This window comes from Diprion similis, chromosome 10 (assembly GCF_021155765.1).
Source record: "Diprion similis isolate iyDipSimi1 chromosome 10, iyDipSimi1.1, whole genome shotgun sequence".
Taxonomy (NCBI): Eukaryota; Metazoa; Arthropoda; class Insecta; order Hymenoptera; family Diprionidae; genus Diprion; species Diprion similis.
The window spans coordinates 13,259,614-13,275,941 of NC_060114.1; the positions used below are offsets into that span (position 1 = coordinate 13,259,614).

A 16,328-nucleotide genomic window follows, 5' to 3' on the forward strand; every position below is an offset into this window, starting at 1 on the left:
GGTGTAGCCCTACAGTAGGCAGCCGTACCTACTTGAAGGTGCTTGTGGCTGCAGTCGCAGGCGGATACAGACGCTCGATACGAACACCGGCGGCTCCATCTGCCGCGTTGTCCAAGATTTTAAATGGAATTATGTACTGTGATTAATCCATGAGAGGCGCTCGCGGCGAGTGCGGCAGCTGGAGGAAAAAATCAAGCTGCAGATGAATGCTAACATTCTTCGAGTAAAGCGCGTGAAAACACTTTGAAACTAGTCACAATGAACAGGATGAGCAAAGGCCGAAATTACCATGCGGTGGATTCCTGGCAAGAAAATCAGAGCGGCTGATGATCCTCGAGGATGTTGGAGCATGTTTCATGAGACAAAAAGAAAGAGTTAGCAGCTTAATTGGCAACGGTGGAAAATTATCAAAGAATAAAAGAAGACACACATCACAAATACAACAAAGATGAACATCAAACGGTTACCGGGTTTCATAATCCACTACAAACTCGTTTCTGTAGCAGCATTTCTCGTACTGGCATCCATCGTCTACTTGCTTATCCACTGGGGGATAATGTGCACGAATTTAGAGGCCTGGAGCCACGTATCCAGAGTCGTAAGTATATTTGACATTGATATGATTACATAATTTTAAATACAGCATTTATATATAATATACTATAAGTATATGATGTATGCCACCCCCGATACACTCTGCAACGATGCGCAACGCGTGTGGCAAGTGTGTGACTTGACAACTGAGACTGTCACGTGATGACTGCACACACCCAAGAAACGCGCACGCGCTCTTCCTTTTTTCCTGCGTTCATCTGTACGCCCCCGACGGATACTCATTGTTGTTATTGTCACTACTACAACCTAAATTAATGGGCTGCAGACACCTGTTCTACTCGTTAATTCGTTGCGTTTTTATTATCTCAAACATGGACCACACTTGACCTTATACGGTACATTCTCGTTCACAGACTTATATATGTTCAAGGACCTTATCTCTGATTACAGTCAGTACATCAATTATTCATGGTCAGCGGAAAAAACTGACGAAGAACGTTTCACGATTTCCGCGAAATTTGAATAAATTCTAGTTCGTTTGAAACGCGCGCGGATTGATCATGGGTATGACGTCAGAAGAGTTGCAGCCAATGGTATCAGCAATGACAAAACCACACGGTACTTTCGAAGGCATTGATTCTTCAGTTCAAATAGGAGAACAATTCAGTCCAGTGTCTAATACAGCTAATTCACTGTATCAATTGTCGTATATTTTGTATATTTTTGTATGCTTCAAAAAGAAATAGTTATTCGTTGCATTAAAAATTCGTATCTTTTGAAGTGTTGAAAATTTTTGAACTTGATACCCGTCGCATAAGAACTTCAAAGTACGGAAGTATTCGAGCAGAATATCATCAGCTTCAATGTGGCTCGATATTATCGCGTGCAGCGCCGGCATTATTTTGCGCTTAGATAAGAGATACGTTATGCGATGTGTGATTATGCGAAATTTCTGAGTACTTAAAGTATGCAAGAATTTTTTCCTACCTATGAAATCCAATTCTAAAATTGTATAAGTTCATACATTTCCAATCGTGAATAAATGTTTACAAACATTCTTTATGCATCCCGTAGATCCGAAAACAACAATCTCTGCATCAAATATATTTTTCTGTGGAATAATTTTAACGACATAGCACATGACACGTTCGAACAGAAAAATTGAAAGCCATAGAACCGGGAAAGCGGGCTCTTTGATTAAGTCATTTGTAATATCAACTTTTTAAACGATCGAATACACTGGTCTGCGCAAAATTTTATTATTGGTTGAGTATGGAATTATTCAATGTTAGACCAACGTTTTTGATCTCTCTTTGAGAGTGCCAATGGGATTGAATTGTTATTCATCTCTGCACGGCTGGAAATGCGATCATTTCTGATAATACATTGTAACATATAAATCATAGTTGAGTATATTATATTGCAAATTACTCGAACTAACAGGATGCTATAAAAAATTTGCAGTGCTCCTCGCACAGCTCTGGGACTGCAGCAGGAATATTGTGTGGTCCCCTATGTTCTGAGAAAAGAATTCACTCTCTGGCTTGCGAGACGCTGCACGCCGGGAAGGAAGCCGTCTTCTCCGCGCATTGGGAGACCACAAGGCTGGTCTTTAAGGCTTCCAGGTAAAGACCTAAGTCTCATACATCATTCTGATTCTGCAGATTGCACAACTTGGGCATGTGCTCAACTTTTTCCTGTTGAAAGTTTTGAGCAATTTACTTAAATAAATCGCAACGCAATATTAAACGGAAAGTGATACTGGAGTTAGTAAATTTCATCATTTCTCATAGTGTTCGTTAGTTTCAATACGAGTCAATCCAAGTTGTTGGCTCTGGTAGATGTGTGTTGTGTCTTGTGTTTCTTAAAAAGATACTTATTCTTGGAACTCTCTTGCCACTAATGCTAAATTGGAACACGCAACAATTGCAAACTAACAATTAGGAACATCAGTTTGGTGTCCCCCTCTGTTTTCGTTGAGACTCATGTATGTTAGAGGGGTGAAAACGGCACCCAAAGATGAGCACCCAACGAGATGATTTCTTGATTCGCTTGATGGATTTGAATGAAACTAACGCTGATGTGTTTTCCTATTCATTAAAAAAACATTTCAGTGTTGGTTTCAATCAAATACATGAAGCGCGTTGAATCTTCATCTTTGTGGGTCGTTTTCGCCCCCTGTAAACCGTTTTTCCGCAGATAAAAAAAAATACGTGTCTCTTAGTTTTCAATGTTCTACAACATACATGGGTCTCAACAAAATCAGAGGGGGACACCAAACTGATGTTCCTTTTAAGTCATGCTAGGATTAACCGTTGGGATAAGAAATGGAAAGTATTGCATTTCTTGTCTGAAATTATTGGATTTTGCGTTACAGCGACTTCAAACTGGTTACAATATACGTCTATGTTTCGCCTATGTCTATGTCTGCATGATGATAATTTTCATGCTACATTTATACGTTATCGTTGTGCCAGAAGTCACCAGTGACAAAAAATCACGTGTCTTGAATTTGCCACAGGATACAATCGAATTCCGATCAATCGGAGTCCCTTTTCTGGACGGACACCGATGGTATCAAGCATTTCCCTTCCGAGGAAGAGTTCGCGGACATGATTAGAGACCTGATAACGAACAATTTGAACCTGACGATCACCGACGAGCAGCTAAAACGTTTAAGCCGCTTGCGACGACACCACGTCGAGACCAACCCGACCCGACGCAATCTGGAAATGGAGAATGTCTGGCCACTCCTTCAGGAGAACGAGTACATCCTGTCGATCATCTACGAAGACAGGGACGTGTTTCCACAGCTGATCGGAACCTGCGGTACCTTTTTCGCAGTCGAATACGTCAAGCCTATCCAAACGCCGACCGGAGTTCTTGCTCTCTCGGATTCGAAACCAGAGTGGGCAAAGAGGTTCATCTTCAATTTATATAATAAAATAAAAAACAAACCCAAATCAAATTGGATATTTGGTTTTTGAGTTAAAATATTCTAGAAATTAAGTTCAGTCTCCCGTTGTCGAAGGTTGAAGCTGGCCGTGATGATCCTCGACCTCCTCGAGGAATTCGACTCGAATTTCGTAGAGCCTTTTCATCTCTGCGACGTGAAGATCAACCACTTTGGACTGCCTCCCGGGGGTCAAAGATTGAAGTTCCTTGACCTGGACGCGGTATTTTCCAGAACGGCACTTACTCGCCTCTTGGCTGACGGACGATCCTGCGAGAGACACGAGGACTGTGACTTCTTTGATTGCAGATCATTTTGTTCGTCGAAACACAAGTGCGAGTCTCCGGTAGTAAACAACAACCTTCAGGTATTCGGGCCTCTAAGCTTTCTGACCATTTTGCGATCTTTGAAAAAATCCCCTTTCATTCGACTCTCATTCCAACCACTGTGGATTACCCTAACCGTAATTAATAAAACACTGGCTATACTGACTATCAAACTAGATTAAGTAATTACTAATCTCACAAACTAATTGCATTTGGATAATTTTCTTCTCAGATAATATGCGAGAAGATCTTTCTCGGCTGGACATTGTCCGGGACAATAATAATCCCAGGCCTGTTAATGTCTCAGCACACAACAAGCACTTTAGCGGTGATGTTGAGGCAATGTGCGAATCCAGCCGGTGATGTGACAAATTTACCGAGGGCCGCTGTACCGGATGGTTTGAAATCAAGACTGTACAACATGTTGAGCGAAATGGAACAACAGTTCAACACTCCGGAGTGATCAAATCGACTTGGGTCTTCTAAACATGATTTGAACATTTGATGATGGAGAATGTTGTCGTCATCAACGAGAAAGCTCGCAGTGCTTAGAGGTAACGTGTCAGTTGGCAAGAAATAAACCAGTGCGTCAAACGCGCATGTTCGAATGAGACGGAATTTTCAGCATGTATGTAAATTACGGTGTTTTAGGAAAAAATAATTTACCATTTTCCATCACGGCACTCCATAAAAAGTTTGTCTAATCTAAAAGAAAGATTCTGTTAAAATATGAGCGTGCTAAGTTATGTGAAAGATCGCGATTTTTTTCTTTTATACATTTTTTCAAATTTATGAAGTATCGTGAATAGGTAATTTTTTTTTATTGCTTAATTCAGTCACAATATCAATTTGCGTCGCAAAGAAAACCCACACTTGTAATATTAAGTCTTCAGTTGGTGTTTGAGAAGTGGATCTGAGGACTTTTCCATTATTGATTCAATCTCATAAGATAGTTATAAATCAATATGAATTTTCAATTTAGGAAAATAAGATTTCCAGTTGATGTATTGTTGTGTTATGAATCGTGATCTTTTGATTAAATATAAATGTGAAGCAAAAAATAATAATTGAAATGCAACTTCTTCGCAAATTCACAAAAATTTGTAAATAAACGTAAAAAATCAAATAACCGCGATCTTCTACGAAACTTAGAACGCTCTTTTTTTCACAGAATCTTTCTTTTAACCTAAACAAATTTTTTAGGTGGTGTCATGGTGGAAAATCGTAAATTATTATTTTCTAAAACACCCTAATGTACATAGATTCACGAATGTTCATAATTTTTTTAAAACGATCTCTTGAAAGTAAGCAAAGACCCGCATTATCGATAGCAAGTCAATAGATATTATTCTACTCTTCGTGTATTGTCTAGGATAGAACTTGAAGATATCTCCGGGATCTCGATAACTTTGAAGTTCCTACAGAAATTAATAGTCTTGTTACACACGTTAAATATAGTCACGAAACCAAAGATGCTCTAGGAAATTGAAACGTTGACTAATTATTATACTAGAATAAATTTTATAATTACGCTTATTCTTAGTTACGATCAGGCAGGAAGAAACTATGTAATATTCGTCTTCCTTAGAATTATATTTTGGCACGGGTATTATTGCATGAAATTTCCATTAGCCTGGTGCACGCGATAGACGAAAAAAAATCAATACATGCAGGGTTCTCCATTCCACATGACGCGTGCCTATTTCGTTACTCCATGAGTCGATTTTCCACAATTTATTGAGACGTGGTAGTTCTCTCGAAAATAAAAATAATGTATGTAAATATAGGTACACATTTATAGTTTATGAAATATTTTTCGCGGAGAGAAAGAAAGCTAACGGATCTTTAAATTGTGTGTGAAATCAGAAAACAGCCCAAGAATATGGCTCGATAGATAAAAAATCTCATATTGACGCCTAATCATGTAATCTAATGCTTAAGACTATAATAGAAATAGATTTGTATAACGTTATTAACCAGCATCAAAAATATTAAATAGGTATTATCAGCATTTCTTGTTGTGGTATTATTTTTGCTTACATCAATTCTACAGTATAAATGGAAGGGATGATGGAAAAAAAATGTCCGTCATAGAAAAATTTTCCAAATCTTCGTAAAGGGATATTTTATTTGTGCAGAAAAAATTCAGTTCAAGCCGAAGACATAATTGCTTCAATAATGGTATACATATAAATATTTAGATATAACTAACCTCGATTTACATGCGCCCAGAAAATTTCTAGAAATTAATTGTGCAGGTCTTTCCGCGTAATCGCGTGATCATAATCAATCGAATTTGGACGATGCAAAAAATTTTAAGTAAAGACAAATTCATACATCACATCACGTATTAAATACGAATACTATTGCTTATTATATAGGTAGTATATAGTATATAGGAAGACGCATCTTCTAACGCGACGTACAATACCGAAAAACAATCTTGTGGTAGTGAAAACTATAACTAATTTTTGAAGTTTTATTTTCCTCGCTTATATCTTATTACTGGATTTCATATCAATCCTCGTAACTAATGATTCTTTATTTGGATAATCGCAGTCTTTAATTTGCAATTTTTCGGTAGAGATCTAATATTAAACATAGGTACATACAAGTTACTCGAGTTATCAATGCCACAGTCGAAGTAATTCTGAACTCAGGTGTAATACTACTTCTTAACTCAGTATAAAAATAAACTATAAGTAAAGATAGACAAATTTGACATGTGTCTAGAAATATCAAATAGCGAATCGGACAAATACACCATTCTCCTTCTTTTTGAATAATGTGAATAATCAAAATGTGTGTAAACAATACACGAAAAAATGCAATACCAATCGTCATTTTAAAATGATGCATCAGGCAGGATAATTATTCAGGCACTCAAATGGATTCGAACTCAAGGAAAGAACGAAAAGATTATTATTGGCAATCATATAACACAAACAAAGAGTGAATATGTGGAATGTGAACTGGAATCATCAGTCGCATGAAGAAGAAGAAATAGCGAATGCTAGATCATGACTGCTATCTAGACGGAGAGAAGATAATTTGTACTCTGACATGGATTAATAAAATATCGTCCCAAAATTGACAAACATTGTATAAGCGATAAGGTGAGCATTCGTAAATTACCAATCATGAGAGAATATTTGACAAAACTATGAGATTTTTCAAAAGCGAGTAAGAAATGTATCCCAGACTTATCTCAGAATCACTTGTTGGGCATCTATTGCGCCTGAACATGGGTAAAAGAAAACAGTATGAAACGTGAATGGAAAAAGGTAAGTCAAAGGTTTTTTAAAAATTAAATCTAACTTCTGTGTGTAAATCGCAAATCCCGCATGAAAAAATCTGTTCCGTAAGTCTTCAAGTCATTGAACCGATTTGGTATGATAAATGAGCTTCTCCATTCTTCATATTGCACAGCTGAAGCTGTTGTACACTGAACAATGATTATATTCAAATTCCCTATTCAAGTCGATTATATTTCTATTAAAATAGCAATTTTTACCACTGTTAAGAAGCGTTCACTTTATTGTTGGCCATTATTTCAAATCTTCTAACAACTTTGTTGACGTCGATATCTCTGGTCAATTTCAGATAATTAATTTTTTGCACCTTTTGAATACTTGCCCAAACAGGAAGGAGCTGGCACATTAGTTTGATAAGATTCTCCAGCTCGTTGGGGGTCAATTTTGCCCGGTAAGAATTATCGAGCTTCTTGATAACAAATTCCATGGGTAAAACACCCTTCTTTTCGGCGACAAAAATATTCCGCAGAATTCTGGACAGCTCTGGCAACCGCGAATATTGAGTTGCCTCTTTGTCCGCGTTCGACGTTCTCGTCATTGATTCCAATGCCTTAGCTGCCTGCTTCGCGCGAACCTGAGTGACACACAAGATAAAGAATTTTAAGTTCAGCTTGAAGAAAATAAGAATCATGACTTAAACTAACGCAAACAATATATATTTTCACAAATTTCGTGGTAATTCGATAAATCAAGTATTCTTCATTCGCAAAACTTGACATACCTTTTCAAGAAGCGCTTTTGGAATACCCTTGAAAGCTGCGCTAAGGTAACTGTTCTGTGTAGTAGGAGTAGCAGGTGGTGTATCGACAATAGAAATGTCAACTTTCCTCATTTCTTGATCGTTAATCTGAGTTGATGCATCGACATTCAGGGTGGAGCTGGGCGAACCGGATCTGGATGTCATTTTGGCCTCTGCCAACCTCTGCAGAGCCTTTTCCATACGCGTGTTGCAGTTGAACATGTCCTTGGCTTTTTCTGTAAACACAAAAATCCGCTTTTAGTTCTAATGGAATATTGAAATAATTAAACGTAGTAAAAGCCTCCACTTTGGTTCAGTCAATTGCTAAATTTCTTCGTTCCAAGTTACTAGCTTACTGATTCTTTCCAATGTCTGGTGTCTAGGTAAGCACAACTTGAAGCCGTCTACAAGGGGTGAAATTTTGGTATGTACTTTAAGCATCTTATCAGGATCTTTTACAGGTAACGAATAAGTAATTGAACGATTGAATGAGTGATGACGAAAGTTCTGGATAATAGTTAGCAGCTGAAAGCAATGTGCCTGATGCTTTTATTGATGTAACGATTCTATATTCATTCGATAATTGCATTGTGTAAAGGTATCTGCTGATGCACGTGATCTAGATTGAAATATTGCAAAATTGAGGTCAAACATTAAAAACAATTTTAATCGCAAATTGTCACAGGTCTTTTGTCTGGATTTACAAATAATTGCCGAGCGTTCAATTGTGTCAATATTTATGCTGATGGTCAGCAATTGTGACACTGGTTGACGTAAAAAATGAGACTGCAAATTAATATTACATATTATTATGCAGCTTACAGAAATCTTTGAAATTATTCAATGCCTTTGATAATTTCAGAAAATACCAACAAATATGCTGTAACCGATAATTACTGCCACAACAAGTCAGAATTCAATACATATGATAGAAGTGTTTGTGAACTTACGAAGCACGTCTTTGGCAGTTGTAAATTTCTCAATGTTAGGAGGTTGCGGCAATTCGGATTTTTCAATAGCAGCGCAGCTTTCCACATCAAATTCTGGATGCCATCTGGTTAACTTCTCCTTTGGAATAACCATTGGAGGCTTCAAAGACAGAAGATATTTCTCATGACGATCCTTGACTAGATCTGTAAAAATAGCACTAAGCTGTTTAAGGATGAAAAGCACAAAACATAATGGAATGTAAATCAAAACTTGATACACAAGAAGTAATTCTTCATAGTTCGCAAACACAACCAGGTACAGATTCACTAAATTTTGGAAGAATTTTCTTATCTGCATGATTGAGTTTGTAATACTGAATTAGATTTTCACCTAAAAGCGTATTGTAGAAGATTCTTCGACGTTGCAGTAAGACCGTTGGGCACATGCTCATTTCTGAGGCAGACTTGAGAACATTATCGGCATCTGGTGTGTTTCTCCCATTCTTTGGTTCAACCATGGGTGTTATAACAAGTTCGTACTTGTCCTGCTTAGAGGAAGAACCAAAGTTGTGTAACTTCTCCTGATTAAACACAAAGGCATTTGGATACACGGTTTTAATCTGCGCCAAATGATCCATCGTAAAATTGCGCCTCAGTAATTCCTGTACTGCTGGTTTCAGCTTCTTGAATGTTATAATTTCTTTTCGATTGAACAGCAATGAAGCAACCTGTAAAATAGGACGTCTCTTTCATAACCATTGACAATAAGATTTTAACATCTAGGCATGCTGCTATCGAGATTTTATAAAAGCATAAGATCTCACTAGAAAAACGATGGAAAACAAAAATGGAAATAATTAGTACGCAAGGATTTGATTTGATCAGTTTACGTACGGTATCAACACATCTAAAGGCTTCGGCCAAAAGGCGATAATTGTAAGGCAGCACCAGAGCCGGTGTTCCAGATTCAACCAAGGATTGGTATTTTTGATAGGCAGCTTGCTTAGTAGGGCTGCTTTTACTAGGACTGCACGAATTCTCTTTAGGAGTGAACAATAGTCGCTTTTGAGGGCTAGCGTTCTTTGGGAGCTCAATGTTTTTCGTCGGGGTTAAGACGTTCTTCTTTGGAGACATCATCGCTTTTTGCGGACTTTGAACAAAAAAAATTAAATTAACATTTCATCACCAGACTGATACTTTCTAAAACATATAAGGAGTTTTTCATTTCGCTTTGCCCGAGTGTGGACACTCGTTTGTTTGCCTAGACTTGATCAAAGTTGCATGGAAAACCCCATTTATCTTTTTGTAAGGGTGTGGAAAATTTAAAAAAATAGATAATCCAAAGATGAGATCAAAGCGCAACTGCATGATTTTATAATGAAGGGTTTGATGGGACTGAAGGAAGTAACATTTGACATACCTAACAGGAACCTCTACTTCAATATTCTCAAACTTCCGGATTTGAGGTTTTTTAGCCTGAATCGCATCAAGCTTTGCAGCACACTTGTTGATCTTGGCAATGGAAGCTTTGAGCTCTGCAAGTCTAGATGACCGGTTAATTCGGTTTTTAATTTCTCCAAGACTGAGTTCCTTCTGTGCCAAGACGTCCATTGTGGATAATTTTTTAGGAGTCACGGATCCAGCCGCCGGTTGTTCTTCGGCTGCCTCGTAAGCCTTGGTGTTGGTGACCTTCTGTATAGCGGAATGTTGAGGAGTTTTTTGAGGCGTCGAAGGTCCCTTTTTGGTCGGACTGAGAAGGCCCTTCTTCTCGAAGACAACATTGCTCTTTGGTTTGGTTTCGCCTCCGTCTTTGCTCAGCTTCAAAAAGGTGTCGCGGATGTCCGACTGGCCTTCCTGGGTTGATGTTTTTTTGGAACGAGGACCGCCACGGTTTCGCGAACTGGATCTCGGACTCTTGGTGCTTCCAGCCTTCACCGAATCAAACTGAATGTTTCGTACAATGCGATTTGGGCGAACAACACTGGTGCGAATCTCGCAGCCCTCGGACTGCTTGGTGTCCGCGTTCGCGAAAATGATCTTCGGACTCATTTTGGGGTTAGAATCGTCGTCCTGGAGGGCCGGAGAGGCTAACGAGCCGAGGTTTTTTGCCTCATCGACATTACAGTCGTCCAGATTGCTCACCACGTTCGTAGCCTGATCATCGTCGAGGATCAGGACTTTTGTCCTGCTCCTAACGTCTTCGGCAGCTGTCCGTTTTCGGGTGTTGAAATAAGCGTCAACGTACTGCTGCGACATTTTCAACCAATTCTAACAGTTCTCGGCGTTACGGTTACCTGGCAGGCGCCAATTTTCCGGCTGTCTCAAAAGGTATATTCTTTTTCGCTAATGACCAGTACTGTTGGACTTATGCACTTCGGACGGTCGCCGTTGTCTCACTCCATCGTTAACTCCGAAAGCCCGCGTCTTTAGCCACTTTTGGCGCGTAAATAAACAGCAACTCTAGATGGGGCACACACGAATGAGGGGCAGAAGTTCAATTTTCCTCCGCAATAAACGCCACACTGCTTCCGGTAAAACTTGTTTCACTTAAGAAATTACAAAAAACCGTATTAGATGTGTAGAATTCTTGAGAATAATCCTATTGTATGAACTCAGAGTATCTCTATATACATATCATATACATGAGAACATGAGATAGAAAAAAGGGTTGTCTGTAAAGTCGATTTACGGACGATAATCTTACGTGATAACGTCATAAGAAAACATTGATGAGAAAAACAATGGAAACCACATAACTTTTCACTTAAATTCACTTTGTGACAGCTAACAAAACAGTTTACGTATAGGTGTGTGCTGCCGCTGTCTCTCTTCTACTCGGACGCATCGACCGATGGAGTGGAAGAGAGATAGATGCATCACAAGTCGAACGCTTAGGCCGATCGTGCCTCTCTATCGCTTGTTCCGCGCTCTCGCTTGCACGCTCGGATCAGGCGGAACGTTACTATGAGTCATTATGCTTTTTAGTGAGTGCAGCCGGCGATCATCGATTTATAAGACGTTATCACGTCAAAAAAGTTAATTGAAAGAATCTGAGGAAAAAAGCAGAGTCTTGCCATTACTATTACACGCGACGAATTCTTTCCACCACAGGAATCCTTTTCAGATTTTTAAACACAATATTTTCAAATTTGTGAGATGCAAGCGTTGACTGAGGATATACATATATGCAGTCAACGATTCAAGTACAATTGTGATTAACCATTTTCCTGACGTGATTATTCAGTTCAGAAACATTTAGAAATCATCATTCTTGGCATTGACTAAAGATACATAAATTTTCAGTCCTGGGCTAGAACACATTTCCTCCAGGGGCTATTCTGTAGCTTTGCACTTACCCACCTGTCTTATGAGATTCCGATACTGAATTGAGTCGGCATAACAGAATAGTACAATTTAGTCTCGGCATTTCACTCCCTTTACGGCCGGTACTTGCTCGCGGAGCGAAGTCCTTTTCCAACGCTTTTTCTCAGCCAACGTTTTACATTATGTCGCTCTTGAAAATGGGTATCGACACAACAGCAAAATGCTACGAGTCGACACCCACAAGGTTGAAGCAATGGACCTAATTTTCTTTCAAAGAATTTAAAAACCTAAGATTGTTCATTGCATGTATGAAACAATGAACGAAGTGAAGTGACGAGGTAAAATAGGTGATGATATAGTCGGACTGTGCAAAATCAATTCTTCTCACAAATTTATACGTCGAGATACTGTATCTAAGAATTGATAAGACCTTCTTCGAATTTGGCAAATTTCGATCGAGAAAATTCTAACAAGTTGACCTGCCTTTTTTTTTAAGCAAAAATCTTTTGGAACAAAATTCCTTATCGCGCGTTACGCAATCTTTTTGTCTGAGGATGGATTCAAACGGCTCTCTCTGGACTACCTGGAGCCTGAGGAATGCCGAAAAGGCATCAAAAAGAGTGGGACCAACAGCATAGGAGATAGGAAGTGAATAAAGAAAAATTTATGTGGGTCTTATGCCTTTTATTCCATGTTCCGTTAAATAGTTACGATACAATATTACACACGTCAATCAATATTATGCGATATTATACATACAGGGATTGATTACACCTGTACTATGGTCGAAACTTAAACTACGATTACAAACTACAATGACAACTATCTCATTCAACCTTGGTCATATACTACTAAATACAATGTGTATGCCAGTTTTTATTCTTTACACAGTAGTCAGATTTCTCATGTAACGTTCGTTCAAAGTATTTCTTTTCAAATTCCCATACAATTGAATTTATTATACGTATCATATTGATTAGTATTATACTACAATAAGCATGATGACAATTTTAGGTATAAGATATCTTTAGTCGTATGATGTATGAGTATAACATACTCTAATTAAATTATTCGGAAATTATGTGAAATAGGTTACACTGACCCTTGAAAACTTGTACTGGGACTAAGGCATATTAAATAAACTGAGACTGAAACGTTCAAGCAATGATTTTATGATTTTTCTCCTCCATCTCTTCAAATCCTCTGTGCAAGTTATGTATATTCCGAACGTGAGGTTTAATTCGTTGCTCGCAGCGTATTGGGACTGCGCTCAATCGATTTCTCTCGCAAAATTACGTCGGTATAGTGCCATACAGAATTGATCGCAGCACTTTTCAAAGTCGTCGAAATTTTCGTCAAAAATGCAAAGGGGTTAGCCTTACTTTTTTGGTCATTTTTTAAGCCAAAAATTTTTCGTCTCAGAATCAATTAGTATGACCCTTTCCGGAGTAATTGGACCACCAGGAACTCAGAAATTACATAAAAAAAGACCGTAGGACCAACGGCAGAGAAACGACGCTAAAAATTTCCAGTTTTTCGGCTGTAACTTTTGATCCGTTGCTCGCAGCGTATTGGGACTGCGCTCAATCGATTTCTCTCGCAAAATTACGTCGGTATAGTGCCATACAGAATTGATCGCAGCACTTTTCAAAGTCGTCGAAATTTTCGTCAAAAATTCAAAGGGGTTAGCCTTACTTTTTTGGTCATTTTCGGAGCCGAAAATTTTTCGTCTCAGAATCGATTAGTATGACCCTTTTTGGAGTAATTGGACCACCAGGAACTCAGAAAACACATGAAAAAGACCGTAGGACCAACGGCAGAGAAACGACGATGAAAATTTCCAGTTTTTCGGCTGTAACTTTTGATCCGTTGCTCGCAGCGTATTGGGACTGCGCTCAGTCGATTTCTCTCGCAAAATTACGTCGGAATAGTGCCATACAGAATTGATCGCAGCACTTTTCAAAGTCGTCGAAATTTTCGTCAAAAATTCAAAGGGGTTAGCCTTACTTTTTTGGTCATTTTCGGAGCCGAAAATTTTTCGTCTCAGAATCGATTAGTATGACCCTTTTTGGAGTAATTGGACCACCAGGAACTCAGAAAACACATGAAAAAGACCGTAGGACCAACGGCAGAGAAACGACGATGAAAATTTCTAGTTTTTTGGCTGTAACTTTCGATCCGTTCCTCGCAGCGTATTGGGACTGCGCTCAGTCGATTTCTCTCGCAAAATTACGTCGGAATAGTGCCATACAGAATTGATCGCAGCACTTTTCAAAGTCGTCGAAATTTTCGTCAAAAATGCAAAGGGGTTAGCCTTACTTTTTTGGTCATTTTCGGAGCCGAAAATTTTTCGTCTCAGAATCAATTAGTATGACCCTTTCTGGAGTAATTGGACCACCAGGAACTCAGAAAACACATGAAAAAGACCGTAGGACCAACGGCAGAGAAACGACGCTGAAAATTTCCAGTTTTTCGGCTGTAACTTTTGATCCGTTGCTGGCAGCGTATTGGGACTGCGCTCAATCGATTTCTCTCGCAAAATTACGTCGGAATAGTGCCATACAGAATTGATCGCAGCACTTTTCAAAGTCGTCGAAATTTTCGTCAAAAATTCAAAGGGGTTAGCCTTACTTTTTTGGTCATTTTCGGAGCCGAAAATTTTTCGTCTCAGAATCGATTAGTATGACCCTTTTTGGAGTAATTGGACCACCAGGAACTCAGAAAACACATGAAAAAGACCGTAGGACCAACGGCAGAGAAACGACGCTGAAAATTTCCAGTTTTTCGGCTGTAACTTTTGATCCGCTGCTCGCAGCGTATTGGGACTGCGCTCAATCGATTTCTCTCGCAAAATTACGTCGGAATAGTGCCATACAGAATTGATCGCAGCACTTTTCAAAGTCGTCGAAATTTTCGTCAAAAACGCAAAGGGGTTAGCCTTACTTTTTTGGTCATTTTTGGAGCCGAAAATTTTTCGTCTCAGAATCAATTAGTATGACCCTTTTTGGAGTAATTGGACCACCAGGAACTCAGAAAACACATGAAAAAGACCGTAGGACCAACGGCAGAGAAACGACGATGAAAATTTCCAGTTTTTCGGCTGTAACTTTTGATCCGTTGCTCGCAGCGTATTGGGACTGCGCTCAGTCGATTTCTCTCGCAAAATTACGTCGGAATAGTGCCATACAGAATTGATCGCAGCACTTTTCAAAGTCGTCGAAATTTTCGTCAAAAATGCAAAGGGGTTAGCCTTACTTTTTTGGTCATTTTCGGAGCCGAAAATTTTTCGTCTCAGAATCAATTAGTATGACCCTTTCTGGAGTAATTGGACCACCAGGAACTCAGAAAACACATGAAAAAGACCGTAGGACCAACGGCAGAGAAACGACGCTGAAAATTTCCAGTTTTTCGGCTGTAACTTTTGATCCGTTGCTGGCAGCGTATTGGGACTGCGCTCAATCGATTTCTCTCGCAAAATTACGTCGGAATAGTGCCATACAGAATTGATCGCAGCACTTTTCAAAGTCGTCGAAATTTTCGTCAAAAATTCAAAGGGGTTAGCCTTACTTTTTTGGTCATTTTCGGAGCCGAAAATTTTTCGTCTCAGAATCGATTAGTATGACCCTTTTTGGAGTAATTGGACCACCAGGAACTCAGAAAACACATGAAAAAGACCGTAGGACCAACGGCAGAGAAACGACGCTGAAAATTTCCAGTTTTTCGGCTGTAACTTTTGATCCGCTGCTCGCAGCGTATTGGGACTGCGCTCAATCGATTTCTCTCGCAAAATTACGTCGGAATAGTGCCATACAGAATTGATCGCAGCACTTTTCAAAGTCGTCGAAATTTTCGTCAAAAACGCAAAGGGGTTAGCCTTACTTTTTTGGTCATTTTTGGAGCCGAAAATTTTTCGTCTCAGAATCAATTAGTATGACCCTTTTTGGAGTAATTGGACCACCAGGAACTCAGAAAACACATGAAAAAGACCGTAGGACCAACGGCAGAGAAACGACGATGAAAATTTCCAGTTTTTCGGCTGTAACTTTTGATCCGTTGCTCGCAGCGTATTGGGACTGCGCTCAATCGATTTCTCTCGCAAAATTACGTCGGAATAGTGCCATACAGAATTGATCGCAGCACTTTTCAAAGTCGTCGAAATTTTCGTCAAAAATTCAAAGGGGTTAGCCT

At 39.1% G+C, this 16,328-nt stretch overlaps 2 protein-coding genes across 3 annotated transcripts; one reads left to right on the plus strand and one right to left on the minus strand.

The window, feature by feature from the left end:
• LOC124411509 (divergent protein kinase domain 1C) lies at positions 1–4,466 on the plus strand. 2 transcript variants are annotated; one of them, XM_046890658.1, is made up of 5 exons: positions 1–598; positions 2,020–2,180; positions 3,077–3,475; positions 3,587–3,871; positions 4,063–4,466. In XM_046890658.1, exons 1-5 carry the CDS (start codon positions 449–451, stop codon positions 4,295–4,297), a joined length of 1,230 nt encoding a protein of 409 aa, XP_046746614.1. In that variant the 5' UTR covers positions 1–448; the 3' UTR covers positions 4,298–4,466. The 2 variants fall into 2 exon arrangements, with proteins under 2 accessions (XP_046746614.1, XP_046746613.1); XM_046890657.1 differs by having other exon boundaries at positions 7–598; positions 3,587–3,875; positions 4,067–4,466.
• A 1,503-nt stretch (positions 4,467–5,969) lies between these two features.
• Positions 5,970–11,207, minus strand: LOC124411502 (DNA replication factor Cdt1). The gene is made up of 6 exons (XM_046890644.1): positions 10,237–11,207; positions 9,711–9,966; positions 9,208–9,544; positions 8,838–9,020; positions 7,870–8,123; positions 5,970–7,722 (listed from the first exon to the last, which is right to left on the minus strand). The coding sequence occupies exons 1-6, from the start codon at positions 11,070–11,072 to the stop codon at positions 7,354–7,356; spliced, it is 2,235 nt and encodes a 744-aa protein (XP_046746600.1). The 5' UTR covers positions 11,073–11,207; the 3' UTR covers positions 5,970–7,353.
• Between the last annotated feature and the right edge of the window lie 5,121 nt (positions 11,208–16,328).

Coding starts and splice junctions, on each gene's coding strand:
- LOC124411509 (XM_046890658.1), top strand. CDS start 449: ATGAACATCAAACGGTTACCGGGTTTCATAATCCACTACAAACTCGTT. Junction 599..2,019: donor GGAGCCACGTATCCAGAGTC/GTAAGTATATTT, acceptor AAAAATTTGCAG/TGCTCCTCGCACAGCTCTGG. Junction 2,181..3,076: donor CTGGTCTTTAAGGCTTCCAG/GTAAAGACCTAA, acceptor AATTTGCCACAG/GATACAATCGAATTCCGATC.
- LOC124411502 (XM_046890644.1), bottom strand. CDS start 11,072: ATGTCGCAGCAGTACGTTGACGCTTATTTCAACACCCGAAAACGGACA. Junction 9,967..10,236: donor GAAGTAGAGGTTCCTGTTAG/GTATGTCAAATG, acceptor TTTTGTTCAAAG/TCCGCAAAAAGCGATGATGT. Junction 9,545..9,710: donor CCTTTAGATGTGTTGATACC/GTACGTAAACTG, acceptor CCTATTTTACAG/GTTGCTTCATTGCTGTTCAA.